Source organism: Anolis sagrei, chromosome 2, assembly GCF_037176765.1.
Source record: "Anolis sagrei isolate rAnoSag1 chromosome 2, rAnoSag1.mat, whole genome shotgun sequence".
NCBI classification, from domain to species: Eukaryota; Metazoa; Chordata; class Lepidosauria; order Squamata; family Dactyloidae; genus Anolis; species Anolis sagrei.
This window is the reverse complement of record NC_090022.1, coordinates 26,830,150-26,845,935: the sequence shown is the minus strand read 5'-3', so window position 1 is coordinate 26,845,935 and position 15,786 is coordinate 26,830,150. Positions and strand designations below refer to the sequence as shown.

The 15,786-nt window shown below is 43.2% G+C and overlaps 1 protein-coding gene across 4 annotated transcripts in view; it reads right to left on the bottom strand.

Annotated features, from left to right (window-relative positions):
• Positions 1 to 1,010: 1,010 nt before the first annotated feature.
• MTMR14 (myotubularin related protein 14) overlaps positions 1,011 to 15,786 on the bottom strand; it is a 108,581-nt gene continuing 93,805 nt past the window's right edge. For all 4 annotated transcript variants that reach the window (XM_060766540.2, XM_060766543.2, XM_060766541.2 and 1 more), the window contains one exon: positions 1,011 to 1,506. In XM_060766540.2, coding sequence (XP_060622523.2) covers positions 1,329 to 1,506 — 178 coding nt within the window. In that variant the 3' untranslated portion in view covers positions 1,011 to 1,328. The remainder of the gene's footprint in view (positions 1,507 to 15,786) is intronic.

Sequence of the window (15,786 nt, the reverse complement as noted above, 5' to 3'; positions counted from 1 at the left end):
TGCATTACCCAAAATTTATTTTGGGGAAATGTAGAAAAGTCAACAAAGCATAACAAAAAAGATAATATATTATATTTTGTCTAGGTTGAGTCTTCATAGCAAGCCTCAGGCACAGTGGGTTAAACCACTGAGCTGCTGAACTTGCTGACCGAAAGGTTGGTGGCTCGAATCCGGGGAGCGGGGTGAGCTCCCGCTGTTAGCCCCAGCTTCTGCAACCAAGCAGTTCGAAAAAATGCAAATGTGAGTAGCTCAATAAGTACCGCTTCTGAGGGAAGGTAATGGGGCTCTGTGCAGTCATGCTGGCCACATGACCTTGGAGGTATCTATGGACAACGCCGGCTCTTCGGCTTAGAAATGATGAGCACCACCCCCCAGAGTCAGACACAACTAAACTTAATGTCAGGGGAAATCTTTACCTTTACTAGCAAGCCATTCTTACAGTCAGATTTCCACAACCAAGAGAACATTGGCATTGAGCAGAGAATTTGCTGCTTGAAAGCCCTTTAAAAATCAGAAAGTATAGAGATGCTGTCCAGTGAGATTTGAGAAAGTAGAGGAAAGTTTTGCTCTATCTGGGATGGGGGCTTTCTCACCCTTATCCTTCCCTAGCAAAACCCAATATAAATCTAGCAAAGTGACAAAAGGTGCCGACTTATACGTAAGTGTACAAGCTTGATCAATTTGCATGTATTTATAGAGGTCACAAAATTCAGATATTTTTGGTACAGGATTCGGAGTGCCTGGGGCCAGAACTTTAATTTTGAGCACACAGCCTGATTAAAGCCGAGAGAGTTTTTGCTTCAGATCTGTGGAAGAGTCAGAATGAGAGCTCAAACTTCCCTTGGCAAGTACACACTCCCCCTTAAGGGCTCCCACTTTAAGAACCAGGACACTGTGTACGGCATTCCCAGCCAAAGCCTTTCCACAGAGTTCACCAAGTCGAGGGAGAAGCGTTCTGCAAGTCAAAGTGAAAGACAATGCATAAAGGCATGAAGACAGAAACAAGAGGATTGGGTATTTTGACACATTTTACTGTGGTGATTTGGCAGAGCTTGCTCTGCATGAATGGGGGTGAGTCCCATTCCCAGTTTTCAGTGGAAACCAGCTCAGCCCAAGGCCGTGGAGGCTATGGCCACAGTCAGATGGACTTGGAGGAGTTGTCAGTCAGGCAGTGCAGCCAGCAGCCTAAGAGAAGAGGTGGGCCAGAGGTCGTGGCCGAGAACGGAAGCTGGCACTTGGGCTCTCATGGCTTTTAGGTTCCTTCATTTTTCGGACTAGAAAGCAACCTATCTGAGGTGGTGGTGCTGGTGGTGACCGCAGGAGGAGTGTCAAAGGACACTGCTTCCTCTGAGTCCAACGCCCCGGGCAAACTGCTCCAGAAGGCCACCAATGGCTCCTGATGGGCTAGGCGACACAGTCTTCAGGCCCACTGTACTGTGGTACGCAGCCAAGAAAGTTGAACGCACTTCTTCCAGCCGGGATTCCCTTTCTGTCTGTGTCACCAACCTGTAATGGCAGAAATAATAATAATATTAATAATAACAACAACAACTTGTGCCACAAATACCATCTGCCTATGACAACACAAGCTTGAAAAGGTTACGGAAAATGAACACATCATATTATTCTGGGATTTCCGAATGCAGACTGACAAGAATTTTGGAGCACAAAACTCCTGACCTCACAATCGTGGGGGGGGGGGGGGGGGGGGGGGGAAACATGTATGGTTTGTTGATGTTGCAATCCCAGCTGACAGCTAAATTGATGAGAAGCAACTGGAAAAGCTTACATGATATGAAGATTTAAAGATAGAACTACAAAGATGTTGGACCAAGCCAGTGAAAGTGGTCCCAGTGGTGATCGGCACACTGAGTGCAGTGCCTAAAGACCTTGGCCTGCACTTAAAAACAATCAGCGCTGATAAAATTACCATCTCTCAGCTGCAAAAGGCCACCCTACTTGGATCTGCATGCATTATTCACTGATACATCACATAGTCCTAGACACTTGGGAAGTGTCCAACGTGTGATCAAATCCAAAACCCAGCATAGTGATCTGTGTACCAATCTTGTTATATATCAAATAATAATAATAATAATAATAATAATAATAATAATTCATATAATCACCATAATAATTGCTGGCAAGCTTGTAAGGTGTTCAAAGAGCTTCAAATAGCTCAGACATGAAAAAACAACCCTTTCTGCTAATATCATCTTGTTGACAGGAATGGGAAAGGACCCTTTTGGCTCACCAGCTGTTCAACTCGTCAAAAGTGTAGAATTGTGAAAGTTCAAAGTACCTGGAAAAGCAAAAGTTCCTCACTCATGTGGGTAAGAAATATATATCTAAGGGTACCAGGAAGGGTGTTATTTGATGTTGAGGACCTTATAACCTGCAGCTTAACTTTTTACCCATCATGTTGTAAATGACAAGTTAAATATAGAATATTTACTTATTCTGCATCAATGACAATCAATACCTCATTATCAGCTGGCTCCGCTTTCTTCTTGGGGCAACGAGATAGGAACAATACATGCTCAGTGTCTCGGGTGCAGCATCTCTCCCTGCCTTTTATCATACTCTACCCCTGTCAGGGACCTCATCATGCTAAAGGAGGTATAGTAGAGGGTGCATCCACTTTAAATCATTCTGCAGAAATCTGGAATTTGTTGTTTAGGGAAGAGACCTTAATATTTTCAGCCACAGAAGTCCTGGGCCTTCCTAAACTACACATCTCAGAATTCTACAGGAGGATTTATAGTGGATGCAGATTCTTTCAAGTGTAGTGTGATGAGGTCTAAGTGACACAGTATTATACGCTCTTAAGTTGGGCCTTGAAGTTGGTTGACTGAAGAATTCCTACAGCTATCAGATCACAAATGGAACTGCTCACTGCATCTCCTTCTGGGACTGCCTTCTGCTCCATGCCATCGCATTGCCCCCTTCCTGCCTCAAGTACTGCTGAGCTTTTATGGTCCAGATTAAAAGTATGGTCAAAAGGCAAAAGGAGTCACAGCAAGGGTAGGGGAGAAGAACTAGAATGTGACTAAAATGATCAAGGGTCTGGAGAACAAGCCCTATGAGGAGCAGCTTAAAGAGCTGGGCATGTTTAGCCTGAAGAAGAAAAGGCTGAGAGGAGACATGATAGCCATGTATAAATAATATGTGAGGAGAAGTCACAAGGAGGAGGGATCAAGCTTGTTTTCTGCTGCCCTGGAGACTAGGACACGGAAGAATGGCTTCAAACTATAAGAAAGGAGATTCCATCTGAACATTAGGAAGAACTTCATGACTGTGAGAGCTGTTCAGCAGTGGAACTCTCTGCCCTGGAGTGTGGTAAAGGCTCCTTCTTTGGAAGCTTTTAAACAGAGGCTGGATGGCCATCTGTAAGGGGTGCTTCAAATGCAATTTTCCTGCTTCTTGGCAGGGGGTTGGACTGGATGGCCCATGAGGTCACTTCCAACTCTATGATTCAGCTATATAGTTCGTGTTTTCAAGAGGAAAGGGTGGCAATGGCATCACAGCAGAATCGTGACCATGAAAGGCACGTGGCCATGAAAGGCACATGGGAAGCTTAGGCAGCCAACTCCTGGGGCCAGAGTGAAGAAAGAGAGCCAGGAAGATAGTTCCACCATGTCTCCTGAGTCATCTTGTGGCACCACAAGATGCAGAGCCAACCTTCAGAAATGGGGCCACAAAGTGGAATCCTCGACGTGTGAGTGTGGAGAGGAGCAAACCACTGACCACCTGCTGCAATGCAACCTGAGCCCTGCCACATGCACATGGAGGGCCTTCTTGCAGCAACACCAGAAGCACTCCAAGTGGCCAGATATTGGTCAATGGACATTTTTAATCAACTACCAAACTCACACATTTTGTATTTTGTCTGTCTGTCTGCTTGCTTTGTTCTGTTAGAAATGTAATATAATTGACTGGCTGCCCTGACACAACAAATAAAAGCCTGGGTCATCAATTGGGAGACCCTCCCCTCAGCAACAATATAATAATATATAATACTAATATTGTGCTGTGCTAATAATATAATATTTTGTAGATACATATAATACTGATAATATTATTATGTAATACAATCTTATATGTATAATAATATAATATATAATAATATTGTAATTGCATATTATATATTACATGTAATATTACTAATAATATAGCAGAATAGTGGTATAGTCCAATATAGAATATATAATACTAATATTGTGCTATGCTAATAGTTATAATATACTGTATGTACATATAGTATTGTAATACAATCTAATACTAATAATATTACATTATAATGATATAATAATTATAATATTGATAACATTATAATGCAATACAATTGAATACTAATACTTATAATTGTATATTATATATTACATGTAATATTATATTACATGTAATAACATTATATTACTGTGCCAAAAAGAGGGAAAAGTAATTGTCCCTCTATCCCAGTTTAACTGAAGCTGCTGAGCTTTCCTCTCCACTCTAAAGCCCATTCAAGCTCAGTGTGGTGTAAGCTGCTGTGTTCCGCCAGCTGAGCTCTTATCAAAGTGCTTTTGGGATAAAGCCTTCTGGCCAGGAGCGCCCTATTAGTAACACTCCTCTGGTTCCATTACCCAGCTTCCCACCTCCTTGTCCTCCTCCTCCTCCTCCAGATTCCACCTCCCATCCTTCCACGGGACCCAGGCTGAGAGCACAATTTCTAGGGGAAGGGGGGTTAGAAGGAAAACATGAACGTCAAGGGTTTCCGACTGTGCCTCGTGGCATGGAGCTACTCCCCCCCCCCCCCAATCCGCATATCTCCATTATGTGAAGACACGGAGGTACAAGGGAGATGCTTCATGTAGAGTAGGCCATGGTATCCCCTGTGACCCGTCTCCTTTCTATCTGATCTATGTATTTAAAAAGGGGAGGGCAAAGAAGCAAACAAGACTTTCCAGATGAGAGCAGCATGAAGGGAGATTACAGTTCAAAGGCATCTGTTCTGAGCGTCTTAAGAAAAACAATCTTTGTCGTGCATGCACGCATCCTCTCTCTCTCTCTCTCTCTCATTTTCTCCCTCTCCCTCCCTCTTTGCCATTACTCTCAAAGAGAATAAGACATTCCTTCAAAAAGGTCATCCCAAGGGCATGGCACAAACCTGCCCATCAAGAATTCCCTTTCATCTCCCCAGTGTTTCACAGGCTGGAAACTGGCACTGTTAATTTGAATGGAAGTGGGAGAAAGCCACCCACTGCCATCAGCTTCGAGTCCGGAAAGAGCAGCAAGGGGACACGGCAGAAAGGCTTGGGATGGAAAACAAAAACAAACGCCCAAAGAAAGAAGACAGACAGCCAACCTGGCAGCTGAAGTAGCCTGCCCGCCTTGTGACAGCCCAGAGTGATTGACCACACCATGGTCTGATGCAACACCTTGTCACAAGACCGAATTTTTGACAAGGAGTGGGGCTGCATTCTTGAATGGGAAACTTCACAAAGCCAGAAATGACAGCCATATCGTTATGAGTGCAGTATCTCCACTCACTTCCAGAAACCACTGCGACCCAAACGAACGATGCACCTGGACCAAATTTGGCACATAGACTCCCTATGATGCACTTTCTGGCCTGGAGAGGGTTCGGGGAGACAGACCACAAAGATGGAATTTGTAGTACCTTCACCCATTTCCACAGACTACTACAACTCCCACGAATGATGGACCTAGACCAAACTTGGGACACAAAACTCCCATGACCTACAGAACATACTGGAGGGGGTTGGAGAACTGTTTCACCCGCACAGGAGTTGTAGTTCACCCTGCATTCAGAGCACTCTGAACCCCATCAATAATTAATTTTGACCCAACTTTGAACACAGAACTCTGGTGACCAACAGAACATACTGGAGGTGTTTTGTGGGGGTACCAACCTACCCACGTGGGAGCTGTAGTTGATCCTATACCCAGAGCACTCTGAACCCCATCAATAACAAATTTGGACCAAACTTTGAACACAAAACTCTGGTGACAAACAGAACATACTGGAGGTATTTGTGTGTGTGTGTGTGTGTGGGGGGGGGGGGGGCTGACCAACCCACGTGGGAGTTGCAGTTCACCCTGTACCCCGAGCACTCTGAATCCCATAAATGATGGATTCCAGTGGACAAAGAAGCCGCAGAAAAAAAACCCCAGGCTTTCTGCTTAAATCTCCCTTGCTAAGGTGATTCTAGGAGAATACTGTTTTGATCAAGGGAAATATTCATCTTTGGTCCAACTTCAAAATAAGTCTGTATTCACAATTCAAGAAGGATATTGACAAACTGGAACATGTCCAGAAGAGGATGACCAAAATGGTCAAAGGTCTGGAAGCCAAGCCCTATGAGGAACAGTTGAGGGAGATGGGCATGTTTAGCTTGGAGAAGAGAATATTGAAAGGCAACATGATACCCATATTTAAATATTTGCAGGGATGTCATATTGAGAAGGGAGCGGCCATGTCTATCAAAACATCAAAAGGTCTTAACACTAAAAGGCATTCAGATTTATTAAGAAAAGCTCCATGCCCATTACAAAGAAGCCAGAAAATGAAGGGCCGGAGACTGAAAAATGAAAGTAGGACTGTAGTCCTATCTTCCTTGCTTGGGATTAAGTTTCACTGAATCCAGAGGGACTTAATTTTGAGTAAATATACACAGGGTTGGGATGCTCATGGCTTTGTCTATTGTATCTAGCTTCCAATCTTCAGCCCAGCTGCCCTGTGATTCTATCTAACACCATGCAGGGAAACTGAATTTGGGATTTAGTGAAACCTGACTTGCCCACTAATACAGATTCAAGCCTTCCAGTGATTGTAAAATTGGAACTAAAACCATACCCTGCACAACAGGCATCTGTAGACCAGAAGGCTTAAAAGAGAAACCCAAGAGGCAACCCTTCTATCCAAAACATCTTGATAAGAATTCAACGGCACAGAATATTGATTGGCTGGCATGGGAGAGTCAGAGAGAACTGGTTGAAAGAAAGGGAATGGAGCAGACAAAATGAAGATAGCACAAGATGTGTGTAAGGTGTATAAGACATTAAGTTTACTGTCTGGGTAAATCATGTCCTAGCTCATGCTGAGAGGCTATTTCTAAAAGCTCCATGGGCAGAAGTCAGAGCTCCCTCCAAAGGTTTTAAGTGTATCTGGAATTGGCTATCTCTTAAATCCCAGAAATGGAGAGGAAACTCAGTATCAGCCCAATGAGGACGGTGGGTGTTCAGTGGGAAAACAATACTGACTGAGAGTAGGATTTTTTTCCATGTTAGGAACAGCTTGAGAAACTGCAAGTCACTTCTGGTGTGAGAGAATTGGCCATCTGAAACTACGTTGCTCAGGGGACGCACAGATGTGTTGCTATCCTATGGGAGGCCTCTCTCATGTCCCAGCATGAGAAGCTGGAGCTGAAAGATGGGAGTTCACCCCGCTCCCTGGATTCGAACCACCAACATTTCGGTCGGCAGTCCTGCTGGCACAAGGGTTTAACCCATTGCGTCACTGAGAGCTCCTACTGAGAGGAGGATGAACAACAGAGAAAACCAGGGTAAGGGTCCGGAACGAATGAAATCACTCCAGCCATTTTTTGGTTCCAGGGTTCCACTTCTTCAGTTTTTTAAAAAATCTGCATTCCCAAGAATTCTTGAAAAAGCTTTCCAAGCAATTTCACGGTTTTACTCTGACTTGCCCTGTAACTTTGACTGCTTGCCTAGGGTTTGCGTGGGGCAATAGTTTACAGTACGCACAAAAAAGCTTTGCCTTATATTTTTTTTCTCCACCGCATGCCTTCTCTCCGCTAGATAAAATTTCAGAGGCTGTCATCAGAAGAATCAAACCTTAATTTGCATGTTGAGGCAGGGCTCTCCCACTTCGCTGAAGATAAGGTAAATGCATTCAGGCATGAGTGCATGCACAAGCTAAAATGGGAAAGGGTCGCTCTCTCTCCTTCACTATACCCCATCCAATGCCAGTGACACACATACACACACTCACACACTCACAATCTCCTGGTGAGAAAGGAGTGATCCCAGCTTATTTGTGTCACTACAGATGAGCCAGCGGCTCTTCTATAGAAACTCCCAAGATGCAAACAGTGCTATCAGCAGATTACACAAGACTTTGGTGTAAGCCTCGGCTGCAGCCACATGCTGTTTCCTCTGTAGAACTACCATTTACTGACACTGCAGCTTTCCAAACTGGATGGTGTGTTTCTAGTAGGGTGTGTGTATGTGTGTGTGTGTGGGGGGGGGGGGGGGTATAACACTGTGTCTTGTTCAGTGCTTGGAATAAAACCAAAGGTGTTGTACTTGTTCTATCTTGGGATTATGGGTTTCCTTGTGGTGGGGTGTTGAGTTTGTCCAAAATATGGGTAGCCTGCCGCTTCTCTGACATCTCAATTCTTGTTTCAGAGAAGAAAGAGCTAGCTCATTGATGGCGGTTACAGATCACAACAAGCACAGCTTCTGGAGATTTTTTTAAACCATTGCCCCAAATATGTCTCAGTCGTAACACTGGAACTCATGATAACCAATGAAATTCATCTGCAGTGGAGTTGAGGACTGAAAAGAAAACTTTAAATCTCACATCATTTGCATTCACTCTTGCTGTCTCTTTCTTTCACCCCTTGAATGGCATCTGTAAACATCCCACCTTCATTACCTTGTACCTGGCTATATAATACGTATATATACCCACACCCTTCTATTATCAGACCATTGCAAACCTCTGACTGACAGTCCTGCCTCACAAAACTGTAAGCTGTAGTCTTATCTGCAGATCTTCAAAGAGGCCAAATGACACAGTTTTTGATTTTGCCAAGACACAGGTATGTCTCTTCTCATTGCACAGAATTCATCATGCAAAATGCTATGCTGGCTGGCAGCTCAGAGGGTTTCTTAAAGGAGTTGCAGCCATTCATGGCATGCTAGTAGCCATTTTGCTGTAACAGACAAATGTGCAGGTTGTTCCCAAAAGGTACCAAATCTATCTGAACAAATTTCATAGGAATCGGAAAAAATGTGTCATGGCTGCATTCTTTTGCTATAAAATGAAAATAAAATATTAAGCCCTGTACTGCAGTGATTTGGTACATTTTGGTAGTTTTGATCTGTACATAATAGTCTACTCCTAGCCAAGAACGCACTACCACTTATAACTCTTTTTTCAATTTTTTTTTAATTTGGATTTTTTTTTTAAACAAACTTCATAAGCAGTGGTTCTCAGCCTATGGATCCCAGATATTTTGGCCTTCAACTTCCAGAAATCCAAACAACTGGTAAACTGGCTGAGATTTCTGGGAGTTGCAGGCCAAAACACCTGGGGACCCACAGGTTGAGAACCACTGCCATAGAGAGTATACTCTATCTCCGAACAATAGATAGTAACCATAAGTAAGTGGAGTGTGATATCATTATGTGGTAGCAAATAAGCCACCAAATAAGCCACCAAAGCCACCAAAGGTATTAGGGAAATAAAACACAAATTTAAAAAATGACAGGAATACACTCACTATGAAAAACAAACATACACTAAATATAGTCAGCCCTTCAGATCTATGGATTCTGTATCCACAGATTCAACTGTCCACAACTTGAAACTATTTCAAAAATTCCAAAAAGAAAAGCTTGGTTATGATATGGAATATGCTGCCTGGGAGAATGGTGGAGTCTCCTTCCTTGGAGATTTTAAAGCAGAGGCTGGATCCATCTGTCAAGGGAGCTTTTGATTGTGTATTTCTTCATTAAGGACGGTTGAACTGAATGGTCCTTTTAGTCTCTTCTAATTCTATGATTAGGTAAAGGTTTCTCCTGACACCACCACCCCGGGTCATGTCAGAATCTGGGGGGTGGTGTTCATCTCCATTTCTAAGCTGAAGAGCCGGCATTGTCCGTAGAAGCCTCTAAGGTCATGTAACTGCATAGAGAGCCATTACCTTCCTGCTGGAGTCATACCTATTGATCTAGTCATATTTGCATGTTTTCAAACTGCTAGGTTGGCAGAAGCTATGGCTAGCAGCAATAGTTCACCCCGCTCCCAGGATTCAAACCCCCAACCTTTCAGTCAGCAACGTGTTTTTAACTTAATGTTTTATTTACTGTTTTAAACTGTTGCTATCTGTATTATTATATTTGTATTATATTGAGGCTTCAAATTGTGGCCAGTTTGTAAGCTGCCGTGAGTCACCCCTCGGGGGTTGAGAAGGGCGGGATAGAAATATTGGACACAAATAAACAAACAAATAATCAAGTTCAGCAGCTCAGCGGTTTAACCCGCTGTACCACCACCAACCCCCCCTCCCCCTTTATGATTATGCTATGTTATATAAGGGACATTGTATATAATGAGATCTGGCCACCCACTGATGTTGGTATCCATGACGGATCCTGGAATAAAGACTCAAGTGTCCATTGTATGGTCACTTATAAGTAGAATGACTATACATCACTGGTAGGAAGCCTCAACTTCTGACTAAAAGCAGCCTTCTTGGACCTTCCCAAATAGTCCCACCCTCTTCCCTCAAATACTGTTATGAAAGTTTCCTATTTCTCCATTAAAAAAGCAGAAAGGCCTCTTCTAAGTCTTAGTTACTTGCAGTAAGGGCTTGAAGTTATAATAAGCTAGGATTGTGCTCCCACCTTTTTGCTTTGGCCACACTCCCTCCTGGCATAACAGTCTCCTCCCACTGTCCCTTTTGGAGGTTTTCCCTCCTTCTTGCACGTACATATGCTGGTACGGTGCCTAATTTCTAAGGAGAAGAAAACATCAAAGAACTGCCACAACCTACCTGAAGCCGTGAATCAGGCTTCCTGGACCCGATGTTCTCGGGAAAACTGTCAAATTGTAATTCCCATTATCCCAGGCCATCATTCCTCCTCTGTTTTCAGGGACAGGGTCTTCAATGCACTAAACACCTCTAGCCACATTACAGACTGGCCTACATACATCATTCCCATTTAGTCTGTTGGAAAAGAAATATAAAGCTCCTCACTTTCTCAGGTCTTGAATTAAAAAGCATAGGCTTCATATTCTGCCATTTCGAAAAGACTGACATCCTGCTCCTTGAACTCACCGGCTCCTTTAAAAATCCTTGCTGTTCAGAACACAGCAGCTGCTTCCCTTGTTGCAAGACCCAGGCTGTGGCCATTTGCCCAGCTGTAGGAGAATGAGAACACTGGCAGCCTGAGAAGCTACAGAAGAGATTGGGGAGGGGGGGGGGGAGGACGGGGGTGGTGGTGTAAAGTGCGAACGAAGGAGAGAGAGAGAGGAGGCAGGATTTTGCCTTTAGATATGGGTGGTGAGGAAGGAATTAGAAATGGGGAACCCCATAATGTAGTCTGATCCAGAGCAGGGGTGGGCACCTCAAGGATTAAGCAGCCACGCTGACCCCTCAAGAGACCTTGCAAGGCCACCTCCTTTGAAAAATTAAATTAAAAGTACTACCATATGTTCATTTCATATACCCTGGAACTCACTTCTCCCTTGTATAGAGGCTCCATGTCCTTAGTGGAATTTTGCTCCTGAACCAGGAGAGCAAGGGGAGGGAAGAGGGGTGCTTAAATTGCCCTGCATTTGTGTTATTTCTTCCCTGCATATTTCCTCCCTCCCACTGCCGGGCAGTTTGCTTTTAGTTGGGAATATGGGAAGGGAAACAAAAGTTAGCACAGCCAGTTTTAGGATAGGTCTGGCAGGCAGAAATGAAACAATTAGGTACTGTATTACTTTCCTGATTGCTGTTCAAAACTCACGCATCAAGGCATCTGGAACTGTACAATTCCTTACTCCAGTTATCTTAGGACACACCATTCCCTGGGTATGGTCTGAGCTTGTAAACCTTGGTATAAATTTAAGAGAGAGAGAGGGAGGAGGAGGAGGAGGAGGAGGAGGAGGAGGAGGAGGAAGAAGAAGAGGAAGAAGAAACAGAAGAGGAAAAAGAAGAAGAGGAGGAAGAAGAAGAGGAGGAGGAGGAGGAAGAAAAGGAGGAAGAGGAGGAAGAAACAGAAGAGGAAGAGGAAGAAGAAATAGAAGAGGAAGAAGCGGAGAAGGAAGAAGAATAAGAGAAAAGGAGGAGGAGGAGGAAGAGATTCTTTCCCCTGACACAAACTTTCTCTCTCTTGGACTGGGTCTACACTGCCCTACATCCCAGGATCTGATCCCAGATTATCTGATTTGAACTGGATTATATTGGTTTACACTGCCAGATAATCTGGGATCAGATCCCGAGATACAGGTCAGTGTAGATTCTGCTTTGGTTACACATGCAGTAAGGGAACTTTCTCCAAGTCATCACCCTTTGAATGTGTTGGTCTGCAACTTCCATAACTCCAAACTAGTGTTACCTCAAAATTACAAAACCCTCCAAATACTGAAAATATTTCTGATCAATTTGCTCCTCTGGCTTTTGAGAGTTCTTACAGATTTCTTTAAACTCCCTTCGACTTTCCTTCCACAGGTTCACTTAGTAATGAGCTCAGAAAAGTTTCTCTCTCCTGTGTGACTCAGTGTATCTGCCTATGTTACACGTGATGATTTGAGGACTCTGATTTTTTGTAAGTACAAGACAGAAAAAGGGTCTGTGTATTCTGATTATATTGCAACAGTGACTATTAAAGCCTCCAGGTATTTCAGATAAAAACCTGAATCTGTGAGTTTACTGAACAGTATATGTAGATAAGGTCAGATGCTGGCAGTTGGAGTTTGCTGATAGACAGGGCAGAAGGACATGTTTTTGCTGTAAAAGGACTCTGTTGTATTTTGCTTGCTGCTAAGACACTTGCTATCCAGCTTGCAGCACTTCAGGAAGGTCGTTATTTGGAAAAAATAAATCACTCCACATACCAGCATCCCACGAGAATCCTTGCCCTTTTGCCTGAACACCTTCCTTCAGAAACCTCCAATTAGAAGCATCCAGCACACTGTAACTTCACATTAGAACATGTAACTATGAATTACTTCTTAAGAGCAATTTATTTGCTATTCGTTAGTGTTTGAGAGATAACCTTTACAATTGCATGTTTTGTTAACTAGCTACATTAATTGGTGGACTACTTCTTGCTTTTCTATTGGTGTGAGTGAGAAATTATTAAGATAGGCAAGAGAATGGTGAAATTTCTTCCCAACTCCTTTCTGGCAAAATGCCTCTGGAAATGCCCTAAAAATAAATGTTACTTTAAATATGCCTTTGTTACATCCATGTTACTTTAAAAAAATAATTAGCTGCATTGTAACCATGATGTTTATCACTTGTTACTTTCAAGCTGACCTTCAAACACACTAATTCAGCAACACTTCAACTTATGGCAATCCTAGGAATGAAGAGACCTCTAAGAAACCCAATCCTCAATGGCTTGGGACTTGCAAACTCAGGGCTCTAGATTTTGTTACAGAGTCTATCCAACTATAATGTGTCTTCCTCTTTTTCTTCTGCCTTCCACCTCACTGAGCATTACTGTATTTTCAATGAGTCATGTCTTCTCATCATATGTTCAAAATAGGACTGTCTCAGTTTAGACATCTTGGCTTCCAGGGATAGTTCAGGCTTGATTCATTCTAGAGCCCATTCAATTATTTTATTAGGAGTCCATAGGAGAAGTGTCCTCCAGCAGCACCTTTCCAATGGGCTGATTTTTATCCTGTCAGATTTCTTCACTGTCCAACTGTCCATACATACATATCCATACATAGAAATCTGAAATATGGCATGGGTAACGTTATACTCTTAAATGATATATCCGTACATTTGAAGAACTTATCTAGTTCATATCTTGGGGGGGGGGGGGATCACTATACACTGCATGCAAACTGCCAATCAAAAGAAAGGTTTTGATTTATCATGTTTAAGTACCACCTGCTTGTATCTGTTTGAATAATTGGGATGACTACATAACATCTTAGGAGCCCCTGGTGGCGCAGTGGGTTAAACTGCTGAGCTGCTGAACTTGCTGACCGAAAGGTCACAGGTTCGAACCCGGAGAGTGAGGTGAGCTCCCTCTGTTAGCCCCTGCTTCTGCCAACCTAGCAGTTCGAAAACATGCAAATGTGAATAGATCAATAGGTAATGGTGCTCCATGCAGTCATGCCAACCACATGACCTTGGAGGTGTCTACAGACACCGCCAGCAAATGGAGATGAACACCAACCCCCTGAGTTGGACACGACTGGACTTAAATGTCAGGGGAAACCTTTACCTTTACCTACATAACATCTTGCATGTTTCTTTCACCAGTCTACCATTCTCAACTTCTGCCAGATCCAAGAAGAAAGGATTTTGAAGAATATCAAAACCATTCCAGCCTCAGTTGTTGTGAAGTTCTGAATTCTGTGATCACAGTATGAACTGGCCTAATTTCTCCTGGAACGCATTCAACACCATAGGACCAGATGGATGTCTGGACACTTTCACAGACTGACCCAAGCCAGCCGCTGCAACTGTGTCATAGCAAAACAAGTGACTTTATTCTCAAAGTACTTTGAAAATATGTCACAACAGTTCCAGATCTTTCCTCAAAGCAGTAATGGGAACTGTGACCTTCTAGATGTTGCTGGATCTGCAGTTGGTACGATCCTTCAGTTGGCTGCAGTTCTCAACAATACATGGAGAGACACATCTGCCCACCCCTTGCATTAAAAATCACCAGCTAAGCCAACTACAGAAGGCCCTGAATTTGCCACAAGGGCTGCATAGAGTGCAACTCAAAACTCAAGAAGAAAGCTATTTGTCTGCCTACCTCACAGCCATCAACTAGGCTCTGCAATGTCAGACAATTACTAAATGGGATTCACAGCAAGTCTTCCTCTAGTTGTGTTCCAGCTGCTTCCCTACTCACTTCACTGTCCTCATTTGCCAAGAATACCAAAAAGATTGCTAACTGGACTCTCCACAAAGGGACACTTTGGAACTACCTCTTTCATCTCCAAACATCCCACTTTGTAACTCCCCATGAAATCTCTTGAAAACCTAAGATAATCCTCCCGAGAATGGGCCATTATAACTCATCCCCCCTCAATCTCTGCAAAGCATAACAAGTTTAGTTGCTATCAGGCTAAACTTCAGCATGATGTGATCAGCCCACAACATGAGAGCTGCTTACATCCTTCTCCTGGTCCAATTATGATACCTCAGACAATAGTATGTCCTAGGTTGAGCCAATTACTGTCTCCTTGGAAAACGCTGGCAGTTGTCTCACAGCTATGAAATATGAGCTGTCCTATTAAGGCAACTATATTAAGGTTTCACACCAATACAAGCCTAGCTTGCAATGGAGCAACCAGAAAGTTCAAGTTCGAATGCACTTGGAGTGACACCATCAATTCTCAACAAGGCATTATCATTTGTCTGACCAAACATGTCAAGGAAATGGGACAGGACTGGAGAACTGTATTGGTGTTAACTTCTAATTCCCACCAGCTTAAATACCGGAGAGACACAGCAGTACTAGTATTTCATCAACATCTGGAATTTCCAAGGTCCCTTGCCTCATAGCAGAGCGCAGGTTGTACATCTCCTTCATTCACCATTTTGACTTCACCATTTAAAACAAGCAGAGGAAATTAAGTCCATTTATCAATTTGATCTTTTCAAAGATCGGTGGATACAACATTGGCCCTTGACATGAATGCATGGGATTTAGGTGCATGAATAGCGAGGATAGATGAATAAATGAATTGACAGAGCTGGTCTGTATCCCGGGCTTCGAAGAAAAAGGGATCCTGAAGGTTTTGGAAGAGAGGACCAAAGAAAACATATTTTGTGGCTAAAGAAGAACTGG